Source organism: Lentinula edodes (assembly GCF_021015755.1).
Source record: "Lentinula edodes strain Le(Bin) 0899 ss11 chromosome Unknown C8R40scaffold_31, whole genome shotgun sequence".
NCBI lineage: Eukaryota > Fungi > Basidiomycota > Agaricomycetes > Agaricales > Omphalotaceae > Lentinula > Lentinula edodes.
Window position 1 is genome coordinate 334,121 of NW_025764337.1, and position 21,111 is coordinate 355,231.

Consider the following 21,111-nt stretch of genomic DNA (forward strand, 5'->3'; position numbering starts at 1 on the left):
CCATGTAAAGGGATCGTATTTCCGTATAGCAAGATGTTCACATTAGCACTCCTCCTCCTCCTCCTCTTCAAATTTGAAATCCGCATTGTGCCTCTTCAATATCTCCTGCAAAATCGTGCATCTCGTCTTCCACTTGTCTCTTTGCTTCTCCAAATTTCCTACCGTTCGCTCCAGCATTAACTGGTATTCGAGCTTGCGTCTTCGGCTTCTCCGCGCAGCAAGTGTGCAACGCCGACGCTTGAGAGCGAGTTTCTCTGATTCTGTAGCGTTCGGACTCAGAGACAATTCAGAGGATGGCAAAGAGTCCTGTTCTTCGTCATTGAATCTCTCATTGTTACCATCGTCGTCGAACGCCAGTGAATGTGATCGTTTCTGATTCTTGTTCTCGGCGGGTGGAGAGGAAGATTCAGTAGGTATCATACTTCTCCGGGGCCGAGTAGGGGCATCAAGCGGCACGAGCCCATTGAGTGTGAGGTGATGTCGAGTACCGTTCACTATTTTGAACGATGAAGGTGCTTTACACGCTGAAGTGTTTATCATGATATTGTCAGGTCGAAAACCAGGAAGACGTTTAGTCGGATAAAGATTCCGAGATTCCGAGCCAGACGCAGAAGTAGGAGGGGAGACGGAATTATGGCTAGTTTGCGATCTCGAAGATTTCCCGGAGACTGGCTGTTGTACTTGATCTGAACTCGTGGGCACCGTGTCATTCGAAGCAGACTCGGAAGCGCCGTTGTTTATATGTTGGGGTTGGACGTTACGGATATTGTCGTCTGTATTAACCCATCCCGACTCATTATTGGAATCAATTGTTTTCATGATGGGGCTGCCGAAAAGGGAAGAAGAGGGCGAACTCTCTATTGGGGAAACGTCCAAAGGAGACGAGAGATAATCGGTGAAACATTCCTGTGTTAAGAATTCGGAAGCGACTGGGGAGTTCACTGAGTTAGTGGAATATAGATAGATTTTGTTAGAATGCATACTTAGAGAGTCATATTCAAGTGATTGCGGATCTCCTCCGTAGTTCTCTCCTTGAGGTTCCGCAAGTGGTGCTGTGCGAATTGTATTCAGACTTCTGTTATCATCCGATTCGTTCGCTAACATCCGTAAGTACTTGCGGCTGAGCGACTGAAAGTCGGGGAGTCTATCCTGCGACACTACAGGAGGCGTCAGACAAGCATAATAATCAAATAGTGGGCATTTACCATTGTGTGTGGCAGTTGTATATTTCGAGGCATCGGAAGATGCAAGCTCGGGGTTGGCATTGGAAGATTGGAAATTGTTCGTCAATGGATGAGAATTTATGAGAGCATTCTGGTAGCTGAACAAGTAATCTTCAAGAGGAGATCCTGATGAAGAACGTTTGCGTTCGTGTGAATACATTAGTTCCGCGTTATATGCATGATGTGAGGTCCCAGCTCCGTCTGTGAGGGACGATGGTTGCAGAGTAGACGAGGGATGCCCCCGTCGATATGAGTTCGTTGACGACTTCATTGGTATTGGTCCACAGATTTCAAATAGTCCGAGTCGATAGTTACGCCACAATGGAAAAAAAAACAACGATTGCCTGACAGATACCGCAGATGATGACAGAGGTACGCGCAGCAGGTATACTCACAATAGCTCGGTTTGTGAGTGAAAGCGGGAATGCAGCTTTGAGAGAGAAGATGGGGGGTAAAAGTGGGAGAACAGGAAAGAAGTGCAGTGACTCACCAGAGCGTTGACTCATGAAACAGCACGCAAAGCACGTGGTAAATCTATCCCGTTATTCGGAGCCGACCGGAGCGATGATACCATGTGTAGGCAAATTTCTTCGGATTCTTCCGAATCCTAGCTGTGGATTTGCTGCGTCTTGCGACTTTGTTCAGCTGTAGTGCGCTGGAACATTGTCTCTGGTTTGTCGTCTGTCTATAATATAATTAGTGAGTTAGATATCTACTTGTGCCTTATCCTGAAGCTGAATCTTTTGCTGCCGCTGCGTCGTCAAGAATTGTATCGAAATATGAATAGCACTGAATCTTCTGTGTTGATTTGAACCTACCTTCGAAAGAGCTCTTGGCCAGTTCTTATCTCCTCGATACAATGGTCTCAAGAGGCATAAGCTCCACGTTTGGGTGACTTCCCCGCTGGAACGTGGCAGTAGGTTAGACTCAGCATGTCAACTTCGAGAACTCACATGCAACGCCACACTAGTCAAGGTTCAGAACCTTGACAGCGATAAATTGTCGGCTCGCCTAGGCTCACCTCACTTTATCTTCGTCTTTTGAGGATCTGTTGATGGCTGTCGATCCAGGCGTTTTCTTCTCTGTCTCCACCTGTAATAATAATGGGTAAAATCACCCACAGGGCGTATCGAAATTCACATGCCTTTGTTCAATTTTTTTCTACCCAAGGAGCTGAGTCGAAATACTCTCACCCGGATCACGAAGGGAAAGTCGCTATCAATCCTCTATCCACGTTACAATTTACTTTGTTGGCACAAATATAGACAGGAAGAACAAGGAATCAGTACTGAATAGATGCGTCCTCTGGTCCTGTAACACTGCCGGAGGATCATCGCTATCGAAGTATTTTATATACTTGTATGAGGACTGCCTTATCCGGTCACATATTTACCGTGGATCAAATTTGATTGGACACAGACTGCTCTTGTGCTCAGACCTGCTCAGACTCAATACACTGCAGCTGAGGCATCATGTGAAAGACAACCAATAATTGACACTGAAAAAATTACACTTTAGAGGCAGGAGATCGAGAGAATGTCTTATTTTGGTCGTCTGTCTGCTGCACTCAGGCTGTCGCGGGCAACCCAATATTTCAATCTGGACGCATGTGAATCGGGAAATGCTTCGAATGTCTATGACGAGTTGCGATTCATATAAAATGGTGGGGTATATATCAAGTCCAATATCCGTCTCTTGCTTCTTGTAACGACGATCATCTTTCATCTCATTATATCTCACTCGCTCTTTCCTCCATGGCGAATTCTCCCATTGTTTCAATCAACACGCACACGACAGCTTCCTCGCCCCGCCCTCACATTCTTTACACTGTGGAAGTAAGACGCGGCGGGAACCATGCAGTCCTGAACAGGCGATATTCCGAGGTAAGCACGCTCGACGTCGTGTGTGGGTTCCAAATGATACATCCCATTTCTAGTTTCTCGCTCTCCACAACGCGCTGCAGCCCAGTGAAGACATCACCGTCTCTCTACCTCCCAAACGCATCCTCGTTACTTCTTTCGTTCCGTCTGCCTGGTTGGACGACGTTTTGATTGAAGAGCGCAAGACCGGTCTCGCCGCATATCTTAATGCGATTTTGGTTCATCCAACATACCGGAATGCGCCCGCCTTGAGCGATTTTCTTTCTTCCGACGAATCAAAGACTTCCAACCCCAAGCTTGATCTTGAAGATGCATTGCCATCGACGATGTCGCGACAGAGTGCTCTTCAGTTCAAGGCGCAACTGTTGTCCGGGGACGGAGAAGCTACCGCCAACAAGGGCGAGATGAAAGTTAATGCGACGTTGATTGCTGCTGCGTATTATCCTGGTTGGTTAACATATATGAGTTTGGAAAGTGATTTGTCTTTTTGATTGCGTCATCAGACTGGAGCGAATCCGAATTCCCTCCTGAAAGCTTGGACTATACGAGGTTCTCCATTCTATTCTTTGGTAGGCTCACTATCCCATTCGTTACCATCCCCAGCTCTAAGTTTCATATAGCTTTTGCGATCCCGAACTCTTCCAACACATTGACCTGGGATTCTGGAAGTCAGAACATGCTCTCAAGAACAGTCACTGCTGCTCGGAACAGTGGTGCAGGAACTAGAGTTGTCTTGTCTGTTGGCAAGTTTTGGAGTACTTATGTGACCTTCGAGATACTTATTCGTCATCTTTGTGTTTCCAGGTGGCTGGGGTGGAAGCGTTTACTTTTCTCAATGTGTTGCGTCCGCTGCAAACCGAACAACTTTTGTCAACACTCTCGTGAGCGCTGTCAATACCTATGGACTGGACGGTAAGAAATCAATCCCTCAACGGAGGTTTAATCCTGACCTGTAATCAATCCAGGGATTGACATCGATTGGGTGAGTCTTGTCCTGAGTTTGATGTGCCGGCCAACTTCTCATGAATCGTTGCGTTTGTCTGGACCTTTAGGAATACCCGAACGAAGTAGGAGCAGGAAATATCAACTCGCCTTCCGACGCTGCGAACTTTTTGACCTTCCTGACACAGCTCCGAACTGCGCTGGGTAATTAATTGTTTTTCAGACCAAGCAATCCTCGCCGCTCATTGAGTACGCCTTTAGGGTCATCGAAGATTATATCTGCTGCTGTTCCCGACACTCCCTGGCTCGGCTCAAATGGAAGCCCACTGACCAACGTCTCTGCGTATGCCGCCCAGATGACTTATCTCAACATCATGTTCGTGGAGACTATTTGTCCTCTTAAGAGCGCATATTTACTCTTACGGTTAGGAACTATGATATCTTTCAATCATCCTCTACCCCAGGTCCAAACGCTCCTCTCGGAAATCTCTGCGGGACATCCACCCTACCGCAATACAGCGCCCAAGCTGCGCTCAGTCAGTGGTCTGCGGCTGGTTTCCCTGCGTCGAAGATGCTTTTAGGACTTCCTCTTTATGGATATGTCTCCAACAGCACCAAGACCGCGCTTACGGGCAGCTTAGTCGACCCTTCGCCAAACGAGGACCGTAGAAATGGACCAAATGGGACTTTTACCAACGTTGCTCGACCCGGAAATCACGCCAGGCACCAAAGAACGATTCCAGCGAAAAAACCTGCTGAAGGTCAAGCAGGCTCGGGGAAGATTAATGACAATGTCGAGAAAGGAAAGAAGAAAGGTGCTACTAATGGTAATGCTAGTACAGGGAAGGAGACAAAGGACTCTTCGAACGAGGCCGGGACGGAGGCAACGGCGAATCTTCAGAGTTGGTACGGGCAGCAGATTCCCTTTGGTTCGATTGTAGCATCTGGGGCACTGACTAAGAATGCTGACGGGACGTACGGTGGGGGAGGGGGGTTCACGGAAGGTAATTCCTAGTGTTCAGATTACACAGACTATTCGTTGACTCATTATCTTTCAGGATGGGACAATTGCAGTGATACACCGGTATGTATATAGTGACTTCCGAGTCGATAAAATACCCTTAAACCTGAATATTCCGCAGTTCCTGTTCAACACTTCTCAAGCGACGGTGGTCACATATGATGACACCTTTTCTCTGGGCGACAAGGCAACATTTGCGAAGCAGAACGGCATGGCAGGCTGCTTTACTTGGTCTCTTGATCAGGTTCGTGCTTTACGCAAACATTACTTTTATTTCTCCATCCGCGCTAATACTTCATATCAGGACGACGGAGTGACCCTCCAGAACGTTATTCGGGCAAACCTTGGACTTCCGTAAACCATTCCTTCAGGTGATTTGAGGGCGAAGGTTTGAATGGTCCCAGTTGTTCATTATCAGCCGTTATCACTGTTTCTTATGCATGATAGAAGATTTTTTACGATGATTATGAAGATTGGTATACGTCTACCTAATATCACTTTGTGATAAGTATGTACTGTAGTAGTTTATATGGATGAGTGTACAGTACAATTGAGATGAAAAACAACAGCCTGAGAGCGATTGTGGAGCATATGACGACAGGAGTAAGCTATCGGTAGGGTGAATGATGGACATACAACTTGAAGGGGCAGGAATAGTAGTGGTGGTGTGAGTGGGGGGGAGGATAAAGGATATTGAGAGTACTAGAGGTGGAGTAGGAAGATGATACCAAAGACAGTGAATCAGGTAACTTTCGACTTCTTGGCCTCCTTCTCCGGATCGTCTTCAGCCGGTCGTTTGGTGCGATCGCGGTGAGTAACTACCCCTGCCCAGCCCTCGGTCGCACAACGAATGAATGCCAGCCGCCAATCTGAGTACAGGGAAGGATGAAAAGCATTGTTGAAATCGATTGGGAGTGACTCCTGCAGCGCACGATACTTTGCCTTCAAAACTTCCGCAAAATGTGAAGCAGATGCCCAGTCAAGATGAAAGTTCTGTGGCGTGCTTGCCACAGCGAGACGACGCATTTTTGAATTACCGTCTATAAAATCTTTGCGCATCCCAAAAACAAAAGCACGAGAGAAAAACCCATCCCGAGCATTCTGTTGTTCCTCACTTGGAGGAGACTCGGAAGCTGGCCATTTTGTCAGGAGAAAGTAGATGAAAACCCACAACACCGACTCGAAATCATGCATATAGTGATACCGAAATGGAAAGGGTGGGCACGGGCTCAAAATTGAGTATGTGTGTTTGAGGTTCAAAAAGGTATTCGCCTATCATAACTTCGACAGGCATGAAGAACAGTGTGCCCTAAGGGGTCGAATTAGTCAAATCACAAGGGTAATCTGTTAGACCCACCGTTTTGACATCTGATGATCCAGAGTGAGGTTGAAATGCTGGCTGAACACGCTTTGAGTATTCCAAGTCAATAAGTTTGGCGTTCCCATCTTTCACCAAGACATTCGCAGCGCTAATGTCGCGATGAACAAAGCCAGCAGAATGCATATACGAGAGAGCTAGGACTTATATTTATAATGACTTCCAGAAGAGGATGATCAAGTTTACCGATAATTAGCGATTCTAATGCCTTCAAAACAATATCCCAGTTCATAATCTGATTTAGCGGTTCTCCCGCAAACTCCAATAGTTGTCTATAATGGACTTTGGGTGCGTAGGTCCTACGATCGAGTCTCGCAGGATGGACAGCCGTGGCTTCACGGAGGACGGTATCCTGACGTCGTTCACGTTCTGGTCCAGATTCCATCATGATTGAGGCTGGAATGCTCGCACTCATTACTCGTTGGTAAGTAGAGGATTGTGTTGAAACTGTGAAACGCTTGACGTCGGAAGGAAGAGTGTGGACCCGAAGAAAATTCGAGGTAGAGTCAGGTGTCTGTCCCTTCTCAGTTGTAGAAGGTACCGGAACTTTCTCGCAGGCTTCAATCTTGACAAAGTATCTATTGAACGCGCTCCGGTCTAGGTTTGGGACGGCGTTAACCTTCTGGATATTAGCTTCGATAGCTGAACGAGTTTCTAGTTCCGTGCAAGAGTCCTCAGGTAGCCAATAGTCTTTGATCACCTTGACCTCGCTATCAAGCTCTCCTTCGTTATTGAGAACCTGCTGAACTTTGAATACACGCGTGGCGCACCCGAGTAGAAATTTCGCTTTTCGAACGGTGATAGCTTCCGTGGTAATGTATTGCTTGCCGTCGATGGTGAAAATATAGCGTGGATCAGTTCCGTTCGTTCCCTGTGATCTCCTAACTGTAGGGTCGTATCCTAGCTCCTCCTGACAGGCTCCGCTGAGGGACAAAGCAAAGTAGTTTAAGTTTTTGGCGTCCTGTTGAGATAAACATTCGAAATCAGAAATATAGGGAAATCGGAGGTATTTACAATATGCAGATTGCCTCTGTAACGAATACATGCGACCGGGAGAAGAACCATAGTCGAATATTAAATTTATCGATTGTTAAGCCAAGCACGAATCGACGTTTGGGATCAGCACTCATGATATGCGTCGCATTAGATAAAACTTTCTTGTTATTCTACATGAGAATTAGCATATCAGAAGCCCTTTGGGATTCTTACTCACATCATCGACAGTGTCCGGCGTGGACTTCTTCTTCAGTTCCCCCGTCATCAAGACATCGCACTCGTATTCTTCTCCTTCAGCAATAGGAGGAACTGCTGTGGTTTCGGTGAGAAGACCGTTGTTGTCCGCTTTATAGTGTGAATGATAGTCTTCGGAAAGCAGATGTTTGTCTGGAAATTTGACGGCAGAATCAGCCCCCATGATACTGTTCAGGCCCTCAAACAGAGGCGCATAGAAAAGTGGCTCCTTCTTATCCTTTTTCTCTACCTCAATTTCCTCCACCTCTATCTCCACGTTTACTTTCAACTCCTCCTCCTCGACGTTCGCCTTCGTCTCTTGCTCCTGCCCCTGCTCACCCACACCGAAATTTATGTCTTTCCAGCCTTCATCGATCAAAATGCCCCGTTCTCGAAGTTTTTGGTGTGCTTTTTCCACGGAAGAATCCTCGACGACCGGAAGAACTGCTTGTTTGAAGAGATCGAAGGTTATTTCCGGAATACTGATAGGTAAGTTCGTTACCATCGCACTCCTCTCGTAATCTATTTTGTGTTCTGCTAATGACTGAAAGACGATCCGGGGAGTATCGGGTAAGTCTGGCGAGGCCATAGCTGGGTCATAGCAAGAAGTTATTTCAAGCATAAAGGAAATCCGAGATTAGATAAGATACTACACGCCCCAGACACGCCCAAAGTATTTAGCAATATATATCTTTCTTACGCATGAGACGAGATTCCTTCATGAAAATTGTTACGACTCACTATATTACTTGTAGTAGCTCTGTACTGCTACCTGTAGTAGTAGCTAAATACACGAATATTGAGATTATATACAGCAGAGCCATCGTGAAGGATACGACAACAACGATCTAGAGATATGGCGAATGATGGACATAAAAAGTGCAGAGAGAGAATATCAACGGATGGTCGTATACCAATGGAGCACGAGAGGCCTAGTAAGCCCCACCAGTCACGACATGTGCAGGACTCGAAAAAATATCCGGACAATGATAGACCTTCCAACCATGACCCTGGATGCCATTCGGAGGAAGTTAAGCGTAATCGTCGAAGACAGCAGTAGATGGAGAAGTTGAAGAAGTTGAAGAAGTTGAAGAAGGAGAAGGAGAAGAGAGGTCGTCTGAGTCGGGTCGGGGAAGCCCAAGCTCGTACAGGATGGAGGAGCTTTCTTGGATTTCCCGCGAGGTGTGAGTGGGAGGAGGATAAGGGCTATTAAGGGTACCAGAGGTGGAGTAGAAAGACGTTACTGACTTCCTGATCTGGACCTGACTCGAAGCCGAAGCAGAATCATCAATTCCACCGCCGGGAGTGAGGGCACCAGCAGATGGATGATGAGACGAAGCGAGATGGGAAAGATCGGTATACTCGTAGCATAGCATATTCTCATGTATTTGCTGCTCGCCACTTGGACTGGTTGTGAATAAAGTGAAGCTGTCGTTGGGGTTCTTCAGAAAAGGGCTTGCTGATTCCCCAATAGCTGGCACTAATTCCGAAGGCAAAAAAGTATAGCTCGAAAAGGGATGACTACGCCGCCAAATTGCATCAGTGCATCATAATATTGAGGGAAAAAATCGAATTGCATACTCAGAAACGGGGGGACCTCCGGGGTCTCCGAACATGTCTTGATAGTCCTCTTCACCAACAATTATCTGCCCATTTTCGGAATAAGCAAAGACTGTTGGTAGTGACATAGTGAGGATGGTTCAATTGTCGAGAGGGTTTGAGAGCGTATGATAGAGAACGACGAGATTGAAAGTGGCCATGTTGGGAGTGTCTCTATATACTGTGGGGGAACGCTTTGTCCATACAGACCTGGTATAATGCTGTTTTGTGGACAGACTGTACCAATCACTGACTTGTGAGTTGTCATTGTGTGGCCATTTCCTCTGGTCGCGAACTTTGTGGCGTGGATATTGTGGCCATAAAAACAAGGATTGGGCGCATTTGGGTGTCCAAGGCAGAAGTTGAAAGGTGTGTACCATAACCCTGGATTAACCTTTTCGGGACGGCTAGTATTCTCACGCCACAGTGGGTCTCCAGTGTTCCTCTTTCAGAGTCGGTGACTTCAACATTTACCATAACATGTAAAGAAACGCACTACAAAACTATACTATAACCTCCACCCAAAAAGGCATCAATGTCATTTAAACTATGCGCACCATCTACATATACGCATTTGAACCATACAATGTACACGCACTAGCACCAAATCGGTCGACGGTTCAAACAAAGTTACTACAATAAGACACCTATGTATCTATCTATCATACATCTATTCAACACACCTTACACCAAAAACGGACGTGAATGAATTGACTCCAAACGAATGAATAACTGCAAGATGATCTCACAAAACACAGCTGTTTGAATCCTACAAGGACCTCCTCTTTCAGAGTCGGTAGTAATTCAGTCAAAGATTTAAGACGAGTCAATGACAGAGGATTTCCGTATTTGTTGAGACTAGTTATGAGCTGATCAAATTTGGCCTTCAGGGTGAGCGCCTTGCTTTGACTTAGTGGAAAAAGAAGGCATAGAACAAATTTCATGTGAAGCTAGGGTACATGAGGCATATGCATAGACTCGCATACGTATGTGAGATGAATGGGATCGATATTCGAATGTACATGAACATAAAGGGAACAAACGTAAACAGGGAAAAGGGGATAGAAATCATGGAAGCCTTGCACGTCATGGGTAAGCTACATACACTATTGGCATACCTCCTCGAGCACTTCGGATGATCAGCGACTCATAGGGCTCTTAGCTGAAGAAGCAGTAGGGGACCGTGCTTTATGAAGATAAGGACTGGTGCTCCCATGTCGCGAGCTTGCCCCTGGACTTCTACTACCAGCACTCATCGTGCTACTCCTCTGGCTTCCACTTGGGCCCGGACTTTGAGGTACAGGACTGGGAGATAAGCCATAAAATGAGGGACTTCCCCATTCTACAGGCCATCGCCCGGGGGAAGGAGGGTAATCATCATAGGTAGTGGAGAGGCTTGAAGGATCGTTCGGGTCGGGTCTAGGAAGACCAAGCTCATAAAGAATGGAGGACAAAGGACTATCGGGTGTATCATGGTTGGTCGCCTGATGACGAGGTGTTCTTGGACTTCTAGCTTGCGCCCGACTCGAAGCAGAGGCGGAGCTATCTCTCCGACCCCTGGGAGTGTGAGCACCAGGGGTCGGATGTGATGATGGAGGAGGAGAAAAACCGAGCACGCGCCGCTCTTGTGCGGTCCAGACTCCCGATCCAGGTGAGGACATCGACGGAGAGGATACATCCCTGGGGCTCCTAGCGTATTCAGGAGAACGACGGGGTGAACCAGGACTAGCAGGGCCGTAAACGGGGCTTCGTCCCTGAGGGGGAAAACCGAGCATATGCCATTCCTCTGCGCTCAAATATCCCGTTCCGGGTGCAAATTGTGAGAACATCGGCGGAGAGGATACATCCCTGGGGCTCCTAGCGTATTCAGGAGAACGACGGGGTGAACCAGGACTAGCAGGGCCGTAAATGGGGCTTCGACCTTGAGGAGGAGATCCGAGCATACGCCGTTCCTCTGTGCTCAAATATCCTGTTCCGGGTGTCAATTGTGAGAACATCGGCGGAGAGGAGACATCCCTGGGGCTCTCAGCGTATTCAGGAGAACGACGGGGTGAACCAGGACTAGCAGGGCCGTAAATGGGGCTTCGACCTTGAGGGGGGAAACCGGGCATACGCCATTCCTCTGTGCTCAAATATCCTGTTCCGGGTGTCAATTGTGAGAACATCGGCGGAGAGGAGACATCCCTGGGGCTCCTAGCGTATTCAGGAGAAGGACGGGGTGAACCAGGACTATCAGGGCCGTAAATGGGGCTTCGACCTTGAGGGGGGAAACCGGGCATATGCCATTCCTCTGTGCTCAAATATCCTGTTCCGGGTGTCAGTGGTGACAACATTGACGGAGATAATGTATCACTGCGTCCAGGAGAACGAGGAGAACGAAGGGTTGAAACAGGAGAGTTAGTGGGGCTCTCAGGAAAGGGTATGGTGTCAACGGCGCGTTCAGGGTATTCATGGCATGTCATGCCTTCAGACCTTTGCTGTTCGCCATTCGGACTGGTAGTAATATAAGTAACGTTGGGTATGCTTCGTATAGAGCCTCCAGGCTCATCGGTAGCACCCACCGATCCGGGGGGTGAGAGAGTATAGTTTCGCCTTGGATGTCGCGAGCTGTGAAGAGAGAGCCTTTTATCACTATCCTTGTACTTGTCGAAAAAATATTATAGTAGCTTACTCAAAGTCAGAAGAACCTGGGATACCTTTGAACATTCCTTGATAGTCGGCTTCGCTCACCATCATTTCTCCGTTCTTTAGAAGAGCATATTCTCTTGGTAGAGACATATTGTGAGTACGCAGTGGTTCAAAGTTCGGTGAGCGTATGAGGTTTACAAAGTAGCTATAACAAGAGATGGTGACACGATTAAAAGGTGGGGGAAGCTGAAGTACCTTTTATACGTCGAGGGAGAACGACTTGTCCGAAAAAAAAACACTGGCGATACCATCATCAGCGCAAAACGAGCAAATAAGGAAGATTATACTTGGTCATTTCGAGTCAGTATCACCACTAATTTGGTAGTCAGTATCCTTACTAGACGCCACACTAGCTGCCATATATAGCATGTGCTTACCTCGTGGTGTCCTGTTGGGATACCATGCCGCTCTTATGGGTGCGTAGAGGGAGCTAGATTTTTTTCTATTTTGTGGCGGTTCAATGAAAGAAAGAGTTGATGCGTACCACAGTGAACCGGTCGGGCTACTAACTCATACATATGCACAGTGAGAGAAGGGTATCGAATTTCGCATCCCGCGTGTATGGTTGAAGAGAGAGTCTCATAAAGTTTAAGCAAAAGTCGAGATGCTTTCGCATAGCTGGACGTTCATGTCAGAACGTAAAATCCAACACAAAAGATGAGAACGATGAGAGTCGGGAGTGAATTTAAACGTGAATTTAAACGTCAAGGTTATTAAATTTCTCACGCCCTTTTTCACGATGTCCACCACGAAGGCTCAAACTGCAAAAGACAAGGCAAGGTTCATGCAACATCTGTACATCATATTCATTGAAATTCATCATACATTTGCGCTATACAGGGTAACATTTCCTTCAAAAACGGGGATTTTCCGTCTGCTATCGGACACTATACACAAGCCATCCTCGAGGATCCTAAAGACTGGACATTTCCTCTGAATAGAGCTGCTGCTTATCTCAAGCTAGGCAAGTACGTTCTACTACCCTTCCACCTACAACTTTAGGACCTAACATCTGAACCACAGGAATGAAGATGCGGAAAGAGATTGTACAACAGTTCTAACGTTGAACACGTCCAATGTCAAAGCCTTTTTTCGAAGAGCGCAAGCTAGAAGGGGTCTTGAAAAGCTTGCCGAAGCGCAGGAAGGTACGCAGGTCGCTACTTATCTGTGTCAACTCCAAGAATTCAGATGTTACCAGACCTAGAACAAGCTATTTCTCTTGATCCGTCCAACCAGTCAGTTAAGACCGAATTGAGCGCAATCAAGGATCTTCTGTGGAAGAAAGCAGCTTCAGAGATCGTTCATCCGATGAGAAGGCGCGTTCCGATAAAAATTATAGAGTCGGCGAGCGACGAAACACAAAAGGCGACGGTCAGCGTTAAGGATTCGAGGTCAAAGATATCCTCTTCATCTACTCATCCATCCGAAAAAGTGATCACGAATCACGCATCACCTTCTCACTCCATTCCTACCGACCCTCTCGCTGCACCGAAATCTCCAGAGGCCACGGCAACCATTACACCAGTCCCACCTTCACCTCAAGATTCCTTGAAACCCAAATCCTCTTTCCAAGAAGCCAAACGTGCTCGGAACGAGAAAGAGGGAAACATCAGTCGTGTAGGCGGAGGAATATTCCGTGCGTCAGGGAAGAATACAATATTTACTCGGTCAACGACTGGTGGCGATAAAAATGAGCAAGATGCAAATCCAAAAGACACAAAAGATGCCGAAGGTAGTCCCGCACCTGCCTGGGGCGCTGACGTACATCTGGGCACTGCGACTACTACATTGTTCGAATTCACGAGAGGATGGAGTCGTTTATCTGGTTCGTCCGTCGAAGAGAAGTTTCGGTATATCATGGTGGGTGCATTCCGTAAATTCTCCACCCTGCACTTCCCTTTTTCGCTGACGCTCCTTGATACATGTAGACGGTTGCCCCCTCTTCCTTCCCAAATATGATTCAAAACTCGCTTGAGCCACCGTTGCTCACTGGGATGTTCAGGACGTTTCATGAGGCGTTGGATGAGCTTCGTGCCTCTTCCTCCTCTCCTTCTCCATCAACCTCTACATCATCATCACCGTCTTCGTCGTCGGAATTAGCCTCGCCCGCTTACTTGAATATATCCTCACTCATCGCCGCCGTGCTCCGTGCATTCCTCAATGTGCGTCGAATCCGGATCGTGGTGATGTTTTTGAGTCCTGGAGAGAGGAAGATGATGGGCGGAGTTGCCGAAGATGTTTTCAGGCATTTTGATGAGGGGGCAATGGAGGGAAGAACGCTAGGGGCGCAAGGAGAAGATGTCGCGGAAGAGAATAGGAAAGCGTTGGTAGCTTGGAGGAGTATGCTCAAGTGAAGGGCATTGATTTATATCTCAAGTACACATGTCAGTCCTTTAATTTATGCTCAGGAAGAGCGGAAGATCTGGCAAAATTTTGCTTGAACATTGTGCCCACTCTTCGATTCTAATGCACCCTGGACCTGACCTGATTCTTTTGCTCCATGGTTAACAAAGCCGTGTGAAAACGGCGACCCTCGAACTAGTAAGGAGATTCGAACAAATTACCTTGTTGAGGGGGCACGAGGTATAAGTGAAATGCGAAATTTGAATGGTTAAACTAATCATAAGACTGTGGTCCTATTCTTTGTCATTCTCGATAAGGATTACATCAGGATCGCGTAGTGGATTCTCGCGAACCTTCGACCTCTTGACCCCCCCCGCCGTTGCCCGCCTGTTTGCCACCTGGGTTCCTTACAGCTTCACCATTCGAACTCCCAGCACCTGTGTTTCCCAACCAATTCGCATTTTCATTAAAACCCTGTTGTTCTAATGCTGTAGTCCATGCCTTTGGTATTTCACGGATATATTTGCCTTCCACCATCTTTGTCAGTGTTTCGTGCATCCATAATAACGACGAGCTTGCGGAATGTCCGCCAAGATACTCTATGGCAGACTTGAACTGTTCCGTGGTTTTATATCCAAAATCAGCAGTAGCCACAGTATACTGTTTGATGCTGATGTTTGGTTTCTTTTGGACACTAGATCCTTTGAATTGGTTTGGATTCTCAGGATCTTTGATAGCAGTCAGAAAGTACTGCGTTCCGAAGCATATTGCAGATTCCTTTGAACCGTCTTGCATCTTCATTGTTCTTATAGAAATGGGCACAGATCGATAATCTGAAGTGATTTTGAGTCTGCGAACAAGCCTGACGTAAAGAATGGAACAGACTCACTGTTGGTTTTGTCTCTTCGATCTAGAGGAAAGCACATCCCACCAAGAAAAATAGAAAGTAAGAAGAACAAGGAGAACATGTGTGAAACCGCAGGCATCGCAGTGGAATTTAGCGATGAGGCCGTGGATGTTTGGGACTGCAAATTCCGTTGATTTGTACTTTGTTGAAATGGATACAAGAGATGGTATTACGCACCGAGGAATAACAGATTTGGCCAGCAAATACCACTATCTTCGTGCGGGTAAGTCTGTCACATCCATTGATTGAGGCAAGAAAACACACAATCGAATATGAACGTACAGCGCAGGAACGGTTCGTCGTTGAGAACGATATACGGAAGCGATACGAATGTTAATCTTGGAAGAACAAATTGATATCGATACGGAGAGGACCATCTAAAGTGATAGGATACGACATACCAGCGAGGCAAGTTTGACCAGCAAATCTATCTCAAATGAAAGAGCGTGCGTTGGGTTTCCTAGGCAAGAGTCAGCTTGCTGCAGATTTAAATAATGGCGACAGGCCTACTCAGCGTAAGTATACCACAGACGATTTTGGTTGATGCGGGTGGAGATGATCCCAAGGGCTCGAGGTTCCCTATATTATATGCCCACCCCATTGTTTCAATGGTACAGCCTGTTACCACAGGATCCTTGTCCCTTGCGTCCTTTGAGCTGCCGACTGGCATCCATCAACCCCATCACCCTCAATCTGTTTCCATTCACTGACCTTCGAGGTCGGTACGCAACATCTAGCAAGGTCAGAATATTGCTATATTTACTAATTATTTAATCGTCCTCTGGTTCTTTTGGAGCCTCTTGAGGCTCTTTCGGTCATTGGAAATCAAAGGCGGCTTCTAGATTGGTGGACACGCATAACGATTGTCGTCGGCTATTGATAGGATCGCCGACGGGAGAATCGTCTCAAGACCGGAATCGCAAGTACGGTATCTAAGTAGTGAGCACTGGTACGAGCCTTCGATTAATAGTGTTAGGGAATCATAGTACACGCATTACAGATACAGCCAGAACTATCACTCTACAACGAACTTTGATGGACGCCAATAGCCTTAACTTAGAGCGACCTAAAACTACGAAACGAAGAGAATAAGTTAGCTTAACGTTTAACATGAAAAAGTGGCAGCAGCAAAAGAGGCAAATATCAGCAGCGTTACAAAAGTCTCGACATGGTTATTAAGACAGGGATAACTGAAAAAGATATTTCATCACATAAAAGGGGACGGGATCTTATTGAGTACCCAGAGGGCAACAATAGGATAACTGAGGAGAGGATGGGAAAGGACACGAACCAGAGTCGTTCGATATGGGAATACCAAAAATACTGGGATTGATGACACATCTTGAGACTCCGAGACAGTGATACCTTGACCGACGTACCTATAGGCTGAAAAAACTAAAATGAGCAAAAGCAGTATGGAGAGACCCACAAGAACAAGAGAGAATCAGAGGGTTGAAGAAAAGTTGTCGACACGGGTCATTAAGACAGGGATAACTGATATTGAAAATTTCATCCTTTCGAGAACAAATGGGAGGCGAAACAGTGTTGAGAAAGGGAAACGAACCTCCAGTGCATTTATCACCGTAATTGCCCTCCGTTCGCAATACTACCAAGCACTCCAGTACACATCCAGCAGGTCCCGCCTTCCACTCGGTCGATGAGAGCCAGATGAGAGCGAATTTGAACGAGTGAAAAATTAGAGGATGGGAAAACTCAGGGAAAACTTTTTCATTGAAACTGCATTTGTAAAGCAACGTAAGGATATTTAGGGCCGGTCGTGTAAATCACGCTGGAACCTGGCTGGAACATACAATCCTTTTCTGTTTATTCAAGACGAGTAGCTAATGAATTGTACAGGCAGATGTAATAAGTATTCCCAATCCACTAAGGGAAAAGAAGCGGGTGAAACGGAAGTGTACAAAACATTGCGGAAAAGCTACAATCAGCACAAGGAAGGGAAAGAGTGTGATTACGAGTGAGCATAAGACGTCGAAAGAAACAAATATGAAGCATAGGGGTAACAGGCATGGTAGATCATAGAGGAGTCGTTGAATAAAAGGAGAACATATAGTGGAATGGTTTGACCAGAGCTAAAAAAACTATTATGGACTCAGAGCCAAAGGCGTTCAGGATCAAAACGTTTGAAAATCCTCCCCATGAACGAATCCAGTCGTTGCCCATTCAGCCATTGCGCCTGGAGTCAATGCCTGAAAGGCAATTGGAAGTGTTGGAAACGCCGATTCGGAAGCAAAAGAGTTCGAGTTGAATTCAAGGCTGTTAAGCACATCGAGATCGTTGGCGGTCATCCAATCATGCTGCTGTAAGGCTGTATCGATATCCATGTTCTCCATGTTCCCGAGGTCCCCCATGTTCCAGACAGGCGTGTCTACCATGTCAAGCTCAGCCCCGGGCGCGGATACAGGCGCGGTGAAGCTGTCGGAAGCGTTGAATCCAGTGTCGAGACCCGGCTGTATCAGAAAGCTCCAGTCAAACTCTGGTTGCGAGTCCGTGATTGGCTGTACAGCAGAAAACGAGGCAAGAAGACTTTCCAGGTCAAAATCCTGAGTGGGTTGAATGGAGGCGTCGTGTGACTCCTGCGTCGGTCCAGGTATCAATGTAGGTATCGTTGAGAGCCCAGATTCAATAGAAGCCTCAAATTCAGAGTCCTTGCACTTGGAGTACTCTTGACAATAGATCGGGATTTCGGAGTAGCCGTCGCCGTTTGGATTTGTTCTTATGAGGCGAAAAATTCGACCCCTTGATGACTCCGTATTGTCCGAGGGAGCAAGGAATCCTACACCATTGCCGACTAGTGTGAACTGATAGGTATCTCTAACATGTTTATCGAGGCTGTGAGGTTAACAAGTCAACGAAAGAAGGGACATATATAAATCAAAAGAACGAACGAACCCATTGGTTGTTGTGGTACTACCTGCAGGATTCTCATCGACAAACATATTGATATAGTCTGCCTCATTGACGATGATCTTGTTTCCAGATACAGCAAAGAGCATGATGAGCAAATAATAAGAAGAGGATGATCTCGATAGTTGATGTGGAGGAGCTGGGTTGGTGAAGTAGAGCAAATGTCGGCGGGGTTTTTATAGTAGGTACAGTATGGGATGCTTTGTCCGGACCAAGCTACTTGCATGAAGAAGTAGCGGGACAAGTTGGCTAAAGTGCATCGACTAGGCCAGCAACGTACTTGGCTTTGACAGTGCTGTTAAGGGTGGTACAAAAAGTTTGGTGGCCAAGGAAGGCCATTGCGTTGATTGATTTTGACGGAGGTCTAAAAAGCCTGGTCAAAGGTTGGGAGATTTGAGAACGCAACCGATCTACTGCGGTATAGTGAGTCCGGAGAGACGCTGATGGCCATAGACACATGGATTCAGAAATAAATCGCAAGTGCAACCGGAACGAGTGTAGCGTTGAGCAAATCAGTGATAACTCTCGGAAGTCGTTGAGTTTTTTGATATTTGAGTTGAGGCCTGAGCTCAGTGGTCTTTGGGGATCAGCCCCATGTCATTGTCGATCTTTGGTAATGGGTCAAGAGCACCTATTATTGGCAGGTCAATCTGCTTGAAGACTGGCACGAATGATGATTGAATGTTCAAGAGAAGAGTATGTTTATCTTATCTCTGCTTATCTGATCTGATCGTCAAAACAGGTGCAAGCTGGTTAAGACCTTTTATTTCGTTACCGCCACCATCGCTTACGGTCTATGATTTTATCGACATCGAGGGTACCTTTATCGACGCCAGTTGCCTTCCCGAGGTGAAAACGGGTGCATATATCGCGTAGCATGCTCTCAGGCTCTATCTTAAGCATCCACAGCTGTTTCGATCCTCGAGATGTTTCTGGGTAAATGTCGGATAACTCGGAGCTCGACGAGTTCTGAGCGGCTGCTACTTGCTATCTTAGCCGAAGCTGAGCCTGACAAGGTGTCGTCGTTTGGAATTGGTCGCTGCGTGTTATAGATAGGAATCTATGGGCACTTTGGGGGTCTTGGACATCTGCAAAACCTGGATATTCGGCTAAGGGTCCGAAAGCAGTTGAGAGCACTTCCCAGCAGTGAAAGCACTCAAAGCATACTGCTTTCAGTGCTTTCAGCACTGGGATCTGCTGGGATCTGCTCTCAGTGCTTAGCCAAATATCCAGGTTTTGCAGATGGAATATAGGTGTATGATTGATAACGCCCAGTGTATGGTCAGTGGTGTATGTGCCCTACCGCACTTCAGGGGACTTCCCAACAATCGATGAACGAGGAATCATGAATTCGTGGTTGGCTTTAATTTTTCGTTCCCATTCCTCTTCGGAGGGAATTCCTCGTCCCACAAGGATTCAAATATGTATGCTTCAAGGTGATACTGATGGTTGGCGGCGCCGCTTGACTGGTGTGCACCTCTTATCTGATCTGCTTGTTTCGCCAATAATTGTATTTCCATCAGCAAGGGAAGACGATGCTTAGAGCTGCAAAGGCTAGGACTAGTCAAAGTTTGTGTTCAATACTCACCTTAGAATGTTGTGTCCCCCGTTTCCAAGACATGATTATTGCCGTCGAAAGTCACAATGGTTTAGAAATATCGTAGTAGATCACGGTATGTGTGCATATGAATCTGAAATGTTCTTTATTCTGATATAAATGGTACCAGGAGTCACTACTGACTCAATATTCACAGAAGGCCGGTGCTCTTGAAAGGTGCTGAAGCCCGGCGTTCGGAGTCCAAGGTTTTGTCAGCTGACAATGATATGTACATACTGAATGATTTCCAGTCGAAGTTATCCATCTTACAATACTCAAGAACGCGTGAATTATGTAGCGATAAATACATCGACATCCTCCTGCCGTCTCCCGCCGTTCGCAAGCGATCCCTTTTCCACCATTGCTCGTGTCGAACTCGACTGTTGCTTAATCCTTGCCAAGTTGAGGAAATTGATTGATTTCATGTCTGAAAGCTCGGTGAAAGCGGACAAAACTTGAGACAGAAAATACAATCCTGGGGGTCACGTAATGGGGCGAGAGACAAATTCTTTGACGATTTTCTCAAACCGAGTAGTTAACTGTACAATGTCATGCACAGAAGCTACCACCCAAATGGCTCGGTCGGAGCCGTCTCCCTCCCCCGAGGGAATTGCAAGATTTGATTACTTGAGTGTCAACTCCTAGAGGGGGCGTTATCAAGCTACCACCCAATACATTTCGGAACATTCGGAAGAGCTATGACCATGATAGACTCGCAGTCCGAGGCAGAAACGCAACATCCTAGTAGACGTAAAGGACATAGTGTTATTTAGAGCAGGGACTGAGGATCGCGTCAAACAACAAGGGTATGCAAATAGTGATTTGAGAAAGAGTCGTGACGGTGAAGCGGAGATTGAGATGGGTAATGGATGGTGAAGGACGATGCGATAAGCAGAGAGATGTTCTAATGTTCCAGAAATTTGCGTAGTTGGTAGAAGCTCGAGCTGGATCCACTGAGAATTGTCGACAGCCGTCTCGTCAGACTGCCACTGCAAGGCCATATCGATACCCATGTATCAACTTCTATTAGATTCCACTGGCACCTCGTGCGCGATATACGTATTACAGCCTAGGTGACAAGTCCAAGATTGAAATGTTGCACGGAACTGAGCAGTGTAGAATTGTCCGTGGATATGAACTTCGCAGACGCCCAATGCCACCTAATACTACCAATGGGAAAGCCTTGGAAAGGGCGGGAAGGGAAACCAGCCGAGGTTACATGGCGTCGTCCATTTATTCAATTCCTACCAAAGTTTCGTTACATACCATTCGTTCGAGTCTCAGAAGAACGATGCAGAACGATGCTGATCACTTAATAATAATATAGTCTGCCTCGGTGGCAATGTCGTCCCCGGAGTAAAGAGCACGATGGGCTACT

The 21,111-nt window shown here is 46.7% G+C and overlaps 9 protein-coding genes across 9 annotated transcripts; 2 read left to right on the forward strand and 7 right to left on the reverse strand.

The window, feature by feature from the left end:
• Positions 1-42: 42 nt before the first annotated feature.
• Positions 43-1,710, reverse strand: C8R40DRAFT_1266890 (uncharacterized protein; the record flags this gene model as incomplete). The annotated part of the gene is made up of 3 exons (XM_046233950.1): positions 1,206-1,710; positions 984-1,157; positions 43-941 (listed from the first exon to the last, which is right to left on the reverse strand). Exons 1-3 carry the CDS (start codon positions 1,492-1,494, stop codon positions 43-45), a joined length of 1,362 nt encoding a protein of 453 aa, XP_046083617.1. The 5' UTR covers positions 1,495-1,710.
• A 1,267-nt stretch (positions 1,711-2,977) lies between these two features.
• On the forward strand, positions 2,978-5,424 carry C8R40DRAFT_1052274 (glycoside hydrolase family 18 protein; the record flags this gene model as incomplete). The annotated part of the gene is made up of 12 exons (XM_046224753.1): positions 2,978-3,106; positions 3,160-3,550; positions 3,607-3,672; positions 3,724-3,858; positions 3,908-4,015; positions 4,069-4,085; positions 4,156-4,249; positions 4,307-4,421; positions 4,475-5,049; positions 5,104-5,129; positions 5,188-5,310; positions 5,371-5,424. 12 exons carry the CDS (start codon positions 2,978-2,980, stop codon positions 5,422-5,424), a joined length of 1,833 nt encoding a protein of 610 aa, XP_046083618.1.
• A 59-nt stretch (positions 5,425-5,483) lies between these two features.
• Positions 5,484-6,376, reverse strand: C8R40DRAFT_488969 (uncharacterized protein). The gene has a single exon (XM_046235223.1). It carries the CDS (start codon positions 6,258-6,260, stop codon positions 5,808-5,810), a length of 453 nt encoding a protein of 150 aa, XP_046083619.1. The 5' UTR covers positions 6,261-6,376; the 3' UTR covers positions 5,484-5,807.
• C8R40DRAFT_1071733 (uncharacterized protein) lies at positions 6,253-8,263 on the reverse strand (the record flags this gene model as incomplete). Its single annotated transcript, XM_046226372.1, has 5 exons — positions 6,253-6,375; positions 6,424-6,581; positions 6,631-7,405; positions 7,488-7,610; positions 7,658-8,263. The coding sequence occupies 5 exons, from the start codon at positions 8,261-8,263 to the stop codon at positions 6,253-6,255; spliced, it is 1,785 nt and encodes a 594-aa protein (XP_046083620.1).
• Positions 8,264-8,705: 442 nt separating this feature from the next.
• Positions 8,706-9,362, reverse strand: C8R40DRAFT_1173604 (uncharacterized protein; the record flags this gene model as incomplete). The annotated part of the gene is made up of 2 exons (XM_046232047.1): positions 8,706-9,195; positions 9,256-9,362. The coding sequence occupies 2 exons, from the start codon at positions 9,360-9,362 to the stop codon at positions 8,706-8,708; spliced, it is 597 nt and encodes a 198-aa protein (XP_046083621.1).
• Positions 9,363-10,314: 952 nt separating this feature from the next.
• C8R40DRAFT_489679 (uncharacterized protein) lies at positions 10,315-11,894 on the reverse strand. Its single transcript, XM_046235226.1, has one exon. The coding sequence runs from the start codon at positions 11,733-11,735 to the stop codon at positions 10,413-10,415; it is 1,323 nt and encodes a 440-aa protein (XP_046083622.1). The 5' UTR covers positions 11,736-11,894; the 3' UTR covers positions 10,315-10,412.
• Positions 11,895-12,445: 551 nt separating this feature from the next.
• Positions 12,446-14,472, forward strand: C8R40DRAFT_489584 (uncharacterized protein). Its single transcript, XM_046235225.1, has 5 exons — positions 12,446-12,736; positions 12,802-12,929; positions 12,985-13,106; positions 13,160-13,821; positions 13,890-14,472. The coding sequence occupies exons 1-5, from the start codon at positions 12,701-12,703 to the stop codon at positions 14,313-14,315; spliced, it is 1,374 nt and encodes a 457-aa protein (XP_046083623.1). The 5' UTR covers positions 12,446-12,700; the 3' UTR covers positions 14,316-14,472.
• Positions 14,275-15,502, reverse strand: C8R40DRAFT_489705 (uncharacterized protein). The gene is made up of 3 exons (XM_046235227.1): positions 15,389-15,502; positions 15,194-15,329; positions 14,275-15,137 (listed from the first exon to the last, which is right to left on the reverse strand). The coding sequence occupies exons 2-3, from the start codon at positions 15,288-15,290 to the stop codon at positions 14,629-14,631; spliced, it is 606 nt and encodes a 201-aa protein (XP_046083624.1). The 5' UTR covers positions 15,291-15,329; positions 15,389-15,502; the 3' UTR covers positions 14,275-14,628.
• Positions 15,503-17,343: 1,841 nt separating this feature from the next.
• C8R40DRAFT_1173608 (uncharacterized protein) lies at positions 17,344-18,225 on the reverse strand (the record flags this gene model as incomplete). Its single annotated transcript, XM_046232048.1, has 2 exons — positions 17,344-18,061; positions 18,122-18,225. The coding sequence occupies 2 exons, from the start codon at positions 18,223-18,225 to the stop codon at positions 17,344-17,346; spliced, it is 822 nt and encodes a 273-aa protein (XP_046083625.1).
• Between the last annotated feature and the right edge of the window lie 2,886 nt (positions 18,226-21,111).